At 41.0% G+C, this 8201-nt stretch overlaps 1 protein-coding gene across 1 annotated transcript; it reads left to right on the top strand.

Moving 5' to 3' along the window:
* Positions 1-1613: 1613 nt before the first annotated feature.
* On the top strand, positions 1614-3415 carry LOC308414221 (uncharacterized protein; the record flags this gene model as incomplete). Its single annotated transcript, XM_080909413.1, has 3 exons — positions 1614-1790; positions 1904-2076; positions 2824-3415. The coding sequence occupies 3 exons, from the start codon at positions 1614-1616 to the stop codon at positions 3413-3415; spliced, it is 942 nt and encodes a 313-aa protein (XP_080765539.1).
* Positions 3416-8201: the final 4786 nt, after the last annotated feature.

Here is an 8201-nt window from a genome sequence, read left to right as displayed (position 1 = left end):
TAAGCCCTTATCCATATGAATGATAAATGTAGAAGGTGTACATTCACAGGAAGAAAAGGGAAAGATCAGTTGTTGTCCTGGGGTAGGAGAAGAGGCGGTAGGGAGATGGCATGTCAATAGGCACTAGATTTCTCATTTGGATGATTGCAGTGTCCAGAGAGGGTATACACAGCACACAGTGAATGCACTGAACTGCTCGTCTTAAAATGGTAACAATTACACCAGGGAAAATTTGCTTCATTTAAGGCAAAGAAGCTTCACACCTTCCCCATAACCACCCAATCATAGGCTATCTTAATCTTGAACACACTTATTTCTGCATGTACTCATAATAAAATATTTTGAAATATGCAAACTAGACTTCATACCATATAATCACACAGGTATGCATCTATAAAAAACAAGTGGATTGATACCATTTCCTTTATCCTAGTCACAAATTACTTCTCTAGTGGAATAAGAAGTGTGCTTGAAGATATCATTTTAGCAGACCAACCACCCCCTAGAAAGTGCAAGGATTGTCATTCTCCAATGGTCCTTTATTATCTACAGCATGAAATGTATAGTTTCTATACTGCTCTTCCACATCTCGTCTGTGCTATTCCTGACTGACATCTGTTATCCAATCACATATCTTCATAGACCCTGCCTTGCCTCTGCAGTTACCAACATGGGATGGACCGTCTCGAGTTTATTTCTAAGTACATACTGCTTCATGATGATGAAAGCGCTTACATGTTTTTGCGGTTGTTAACTGTCCAATCCACCAGGAGATTTTGTTCACATACATCCAGATAGAATAAATGGCAAATTTTCTGTGCTTTCGTGTCCTATAATTTTCTCATTTCCATCTGAATTAATTAAAACAAGCTTCCATATGTAATATCCATTGAGTAATTTTAAAAACTATTCTTGTTGAAACTATGACTACATAGTTCAAAGTTCAACACTGAAGACAGTCAAGTCAAGGACCCTGGTAGGAATTTGAAGAATAAACAAAACAGAATGAATTTGTTCAGGAAGAGTTCTAGGGGTGGGGGCAGCTTCCATCTTGCAAACTGGACTATGTAGCTAAGAACAGAAAACTCCAAACCTCTGGAACTGAGTCCTAACATGATCTTGGGAGTAGAAACTGACTCTGGGAAAGACATTTCCTATGCAAGAACATTGAGGGGCTGGTCACTGTTACAGGTATGCATGGGCTCTCATTCTACACAGACTGCACACACACACACGAACACACACACAAACAAAAGGTCACAGAAAAGAAGGAAAACATGGCTATAGTTTATAGTAGACTGGGCTAAAAGTTTAGGAGTAGGGTCAGTTTAACAGTAGGGATTCAGATTGCAAAGCTGGTGTGCTGCCTCTATCCAGACACCCCTGGGGGTAATGGCATAGAAAGCACCTGTGTAACTGTGTCTGTATGTGTTCCTGGGAGGTTGGATGGGATCTAGTAGCCTTTTGGGAAAGTCCTGTTGAAGATGGAACAGTAAGTAATGAGACCACAATCGTGACTATGACCTAACAATTCAGGTCTTTGGTAACCACACAGCCCACTGCTTGGAGCAAGCCAAGAAGGCTCACTTGTCAAAGACACTGGAGAAGACTGGATGTTCTCTTGCTGTCTTAAGAGTACTCGAGGCTCAGGCCTCAAGAAAGCTAACAGGGAAGGTCATGGTAGTGTCGGGAGGCACAGGCGTCGATCTTGCCTTCACTACCTGTGGCCATTTTCTAGGAAAGGGAAAGACTTGACCATGGGCAGCCAAGCTCAGGATCACACAGACCAGGTAAGCCCTGTGTTTTCTGTCTGTGTTTGCCAGAATACTGAAATGAGAATAACTGATTGGAATGTTGCAGAGCTGTGCCTGTTTGAACCCTTCACCTTGATCTCTCTCAGGGTGGACTCACAAGACCAAACAGAGAGTCTGGCTTCAGTACCAAAAGGTTTGTTAAGCTGGTGAACAACCTGGTACCTTCTCTGCTGGAAGGAGACCCCTTTTTTGTTCCTGAATTTCTCTCCACATACCAAAGATTTGCCACCCCCATGCAGGTACTGGACCTGCTATTCATGAGGTGAGTGTCTGTCTGTTTATCTGTCTCTCTCTTCCTCCCTCCCTCCCTCCCTCTTTCTTCCTCCCTCCCTCCCTCCCTCCCTTTCTCTCTTTCCCCCAACCTCTCTCTCTCTCTCTCTCTCTCTCTCTCTCTCTCTCTCTCTCTCTCTCTCTTTCTCTCTCTCTCTCTCTCTCTCTCTCTCTCCCCCCACCTCCCTCCCTCTCTGTCTTTCTCTGTCTCTTTCTGTCTCTCTATCTCTGTCCCTCTGTCTCCTGCTCCCTCCCTCTCTTTCTCTCTCCCTCCCCACCGCTCCTCCCTCCCCCTGCTGCCTGTTTATTGTGTAAAGAATTGTCATGACCCAGCTTCTTAAAGTAAGAAACTCTTCTACCAGGCTAAGTCAAAAGAGTAGGTTGTCAAGAGCTGAGACCCTAATAGATGTGCCCTGTACCTTGAAAAAAGCACTCAGTCCCTTGATTAGTATTTCTGAGACCTTGGCGAATGCACTTCATCCATATGTAAAGGGGGTCCTAAAGTATTGGAAGAGCTAATATTTTTAGATGTGTTCAAAGTAGATCCATGAAGGACAATCCAGGGGGACCACTGAGATGTGGATAGAGATTCATGTCTTCAGAGTTTGTACAGATATATTGAACGGTCCTAGTTTGTGCAGGTGAACTAATATATCTTATAGCAGACAGAATTGCCAAGATTTGGTATGGTGGGAGCTGAACTTCACAGGTGACTGTTTTTCTGTCTGGTCTTCTCTAGGTATGCGTACTTCCACCCTCTTTCTGAAGCAGATGAACAAGTAAAAACCGCCCTCTGTACATTCCTGAGCACATGGATGGACAAGAACCCTGAGGACTTTTGTGAGCCCTCAGACCTGTTTCCTCTGGAATACCTGAAGGCCTACGTGAGCATGCACATGCCACACTCTGATCTTTTTGTCCGGGTCACTAGGCTCCTGACCCAGTTGCAGGAAGAACAGGCCAAGGATTCTGAGGCCAAGGATGAAGAAGACCCTGATCTGGGAAGACCCACATCCACAGATCCAGAGATTAAACATTGTACATCGGCAGGGAAAACAGCCACTCTGGAGCCAGAACCAAACATGTATACCAGTTCTGGAGAGCAAAAATCCATAAGAAAGATCTTTGCCTCCTGGGTAGGTGAAGCCAGAGGTGGCACTAACAGTCCAGGCAGTCAGCATGCCAGTAGATACAATGTATCTCTCATGTCTCCGCAGCCTGGCTGCAGTAGGTCCACCTCCTTAGACAATGGCCCAGCCACCCCTCATGCTTTATTTGAGTCTATCCTATATCTGCACTTCAGGCCGGACCTACACTCCTGCCTCTCATGATCAGCTCCCAATTTCAGTTCTTCAGCAGCCGCAGCCCCACAGCCAGCCTTCCCCATCCATGAGACATAGCCTTTGTACTCTTCCTGATCTTTTCAATATTTTGTTTAATTATTGATTTTAATAAATTTTTAGAATTTGTTTTTCATTGTCTATGAAAATAATCTTATGAGAGAAAATATATTCAAAATATGAATATATTGGATAAGACATTATTTTAGAATTATTGCTTTTTTGACCAATGGTAGTTCTTAATGTAAGTATTTAATAGGTTAAATTTTGATGCTTAAATTATAATAGGTAAAAGACTTAAATGACCGTTTTTCTTTCTTTTTTAAATTTAAACAACTTTATTTTAAAAAACAGAAAAATGTGCCGATTTTAAAAGCACTTTTGCATAAAACTATGTGAATATATTTTTCATAAATACTTGCTTTTTTAAAAGGTTTGATAATACGCATAGAAAACTTACAAGTTACAATGAGCATAAAGTACATAAAAAACAAAATGTAATATGGAAACAGTCAAAGTTTTTTTGGTGTGTAAAGATTAAACATAATGATTTTTAAATACCAAAAATTGCCACAAGGCTACTTTCTTAGCTCTTGAATTATTAATGATTTAAGGTCTAGGTGTACCACACTTTGAGATGGTGCTATACACTTATTTGGTTTTTAAGAAGACTGAGGCCTTTTTTTGAGCTTCATATGGTCTGAGAGTTGTTTCTTGAATATTCAGAGCTTTCTGAGGCTAGTTCCAGTTATTAGTAAGTGCATAACATGTATGTTCTTTTGAGACTGGGTTACCTCACTCAAGATGATAGTCTCTAGTTTCATCTATCTGCCTAGGAATTTAATAAAGACATTGTTTCTAATAGCTGAGTAGTACTCCACTGTGTAAATATACCACAATTTCTGTATCCATTTATCTACTGAAGGACATCTGGGTTCTTTGCAGCTTCTGACGATTATAAATAAGGCTGATATGAACATGGTAGAGCATCTGTCCTTATTATATATTGGAGCATCTTTGGGTATATGCCCAGGAGTAGAATTGCTGGGTTTTCAGGTAGTAATTTGTCCACTTTTCTGAGGAACCGCCAGACTGATTTCCAGAGTAATTGACCAGCTTACAACCTTACCAACAGTGGAGAAGTGTTCCTTTTTCTCCCCATTCTCACCAGTTCTGCTGTCAACTGAGTTTTTGATCTTAGCCATTTTGACTGGGATGAAGTCAAATCTCAGGGTTGTTTTGATTTGCATTTCCCTGATGACTAGAGATGTTGAGCATTTCCTTAGGTGCTTCTCGGCCATTTGATAGTCCACAGTTGAGAATTCCCATTTATCAATTCTTGATCTTAGAGCATAAGCCATTGGTGCTCTATTAGGGAAATTTTCTCCTGTGCCTATGTGTTTTAAGCTTTTCCCCACTTTCTCCTTTAATAGTTTCAGTGTACCTGGTTTATGTGGAGATCTTTGATAGACTTGCACTTGAGCTTTGTACAAGGAGTTAAGAAAGGACTGATTTGCATTCTTCTGCATGCTGACTGCCAGTTGAGCCAACACCATTTGTTGAATAGGCTGTCCTTTTTCCATTGAATGTTTTTAGCTCCTTTGTCAAAGATCAAATGACCTTAAGTGTGAGAGTTTATTTCTGGATCTTCTATTCTGTTCCATTGATCTACCTGCCTATCTCTGTACCAATACAATGCAGTTTTTAAGACAATTGTTTTGTAATATAGCTTGAGGTCAGGGATGTTGATTCCCACAGAAGGTTTCTTGTTGAGAATACACTTCTCTATTCTAGATCTTTTGTTATTCCAGATAAATTTGCAAATTGTTCTTTCCAACTCTATGAAGAATTGAGTTGAAATTTTGATGGGAATTGCATTGAATCTGTAAATTGCTTTTGCACACACACGCGGTTATGTGTATATCCTATGATTTCAATAGTTGAGGCCTTTGTGTAGCTCACTGAATGAAGCAGACTGATTGTCTAGTGAGGCTCATGAACCTCTCTGTTGCTACAACTCCTTCTTATTGTATGGATTATATAAGCACTTTTACCAACTGAAACATCCCCCAGGGCGATTACATTATTTTTTTCAAATTTAAAAATCAGAAATTGGGAAGAGATTCGAGGTTCTCATTGATTATGGATGCAGGGTTGGGAGATATTACAACGCAGAAGGTATTTGCAATGATGAAACTCCCTAGCATGTTAATTATGGTGTTGGGTACACGTCTTAGGTTCCTGCTAGTATAATGAAGCACCGTGACCAAAACAGCTTGAGGATAGAAGGGTTTATTGAGTTTACACGTCCACAGCCCTGTTCATCACTGGAGGAAGAAAGGACTGGAAGTCAAGCAGGACAGAAATGATGTGGAATTAGGGGCTGATAAAGAGGCCATACAGGGTGCTGGCTCCCACGCCTTGATCAGCCTTCTTTCTTACAGAACTCAGGACCACCTACCCAGTGGTGACCCTACCCACAATGTTGGGCTGGACCCTCCAACGTCAGTTACTGCTTTTAAAAATGTCTTTTATGGCTGTTTACAGCCTGGTCTTATTGAGGTATTTTCTCATTAAAGATTTCCTCCTGACTCTAGCTTATGTTAAGTTGACATAAAACTAGCCAGCGCAGTACATGAACCTAAACAATTAATAGATGTAGTATCTAATAAATATCCATATGTGTACATAGATACATAAAGACAAAACTAGAAAACTATTTTAAAATCAGAAGATTTTATTGATGTTCACATTGTGAAAGGAGTCTTATAATTTTTCTTGGGTTTTTTTTTTATAAGTTGTTCGTATATCCTGGATTCGAGCTTTTGGTGGGCTAAGAGTGACTCGTGTGTTGAAACGCTCCGTACCCAGTTGGTGGAGCTGTTTGTGAAGAATTTGAGAAGGCCATCATTTTTGGGGTCAACTTGAGTTAAGTCTTTGAGCTTTAAGTAATTATGGAAACCGTTTGGAACAGCTGCTCTTCTTCCTTGAACTAGAAAAACAGCCTGGGACACAATACCATCTCATAAGTCTCTGGTGAGCATTTGTAAGACAATTTCTGATCTTACACAAAACTAACTTTCTCTCCTTCCCTCTCATTTCCATCTCCCTCTTTCTGCCCTTCTTCCCACTTCTCCCTCTCTCTCCCCTCCCCCTCCCTCTTCCTTCCTCCTCCCTCTCCCTCTCTCTCTCCTCTACCTCCCCTTCTCCCTCTCTTGCTTCCTCTCCCCCTCCTCAGATAAAAGCATTAAAAGCCAATAATTCTTAGTAATATAGATGCAAAAGAAAATCTCAAACTTAACACTGTCAAGTGATTTCTAACAGTCTGTTAAAAGTGATGCCAGGATCAACTATCCCTGTGTAGGCCTATATCATTCAAAGACGAATCTTTGCATTTTACAACCACAACAAGCAAAACTAGGAAAGCTATCTGAGTATATCACATATGCAAAGAAAGAATCTAGCCATGTCTGAAACACATTCATTAAAATGCCATCAACAGCCCAGCAATAGAAGGGATCTTTCTCATCTTGCAAAAATCTAAAAAAATCTAAAAAAATCTATATGTCTAAAAATCTAATTTATGTGGTATATAAACGTATGTATAATTTATGTAAATATATTTTAAATTTTACCTATCTACACACAAAATATATATAGCTTTAGCACTGATGGTGATGAGTTGTGGGTCTGTCTTCTGCCCCGGCCACTGGGGTGTGGGGAACACTGTAGAGATAATGAAATGTGGAGATTGCTTGACTAAATCTCCCTGTACAGCAGTCATTGGGTGCTGGGCTTTAGGGAAGTTTCAAGACACTGCTCAGGGGGTGGGAGAACAGTCTAAGATGGGAGGGGGCAAATTTGGGGATTCCATGACTATCAATATCTAGTCTAGAGTGTTGCACAAAGGAGTCAGGAACAAAATATCAGGCTTTTGAGAGACCTGGACCACTGTAGGCCTGTGGGCTGAGGGCAATGAGGAACCTGGGGCTGAGGAAAGAGGAAACTTTGGCTTAGCTTGGTGCAAGTTATTAGCTTGGAAGAGTTGCTTCTGTGGAAGTTCATGAAGATCTTCTCGGGTAAACTTGGGGTGTGGATCTGTAGATGAAGGCCTTCTCCGTGCTCCCTACTGTGGTTTTGAAGGAAGAGACAGTACATGTTTATCCATACCACTTACTGACTGTTCATTGTAAAAAATGGATGCGTACCCAATTCTCATGGTGGACCAGAGTAAATAACTTTTGTAGGTAGGAATGTCCAGGAAGGGAAGCTTATTGGCCAAACCCACAGGGCCTATAAGTAACCAATTAGCATGGAGAACTCTGTTTCGTGTTTCATGACTGAAGTGGAGTGTGGCCCATGTTACGACCAGGAATCTAGTAGGGAGCAAAGAGTCTACTGTCTCAAGGGTTTTCCCAAGTTCCAGGGGACCCACTCTGCCCTACTAAGTTCCTGGCATGGTCCATTGTCCCACAAGGAGCTGCTCTTCCCTCAGACAGCAGAGAAATTTGACATCTTCTCTTACCTTTTGTAGGACATGGCCTGAATCTTAGAAGGAGAAGACCAGAAAGGATACTGACTGATAGTGTGCAGATTTAGAAACAAAGCTGTTAATTTTCTTCAGATAACATGACTATCTACTATCTGTGTACACAATCCAAATAAGCAAAAAAATATTTCCAAAATTACTTGGCATGTTTAGCCAAATCACAGACAGCATGACTTGCAAATAAGTTCAGTGGCTTTTCTAAGTGTCAGCAGTGAACACATTCAACTT

Source organism: Micromys minutus (genome assembly GCF_963924665.1).
Source record: "Micromys minutus genome assembly, chromosome: 33".
Lineage (NCBI taxonomy): Eukaryota > Metazoa > Chordata > Mammalia > Rodentia > Muridae > Micromys > Micromys minutus.
The sequence above is the reverse complement of the archived record's forward strand: the minus strand, read 5'-3'. Positions and strand labels throughout refer to the sequence as shown.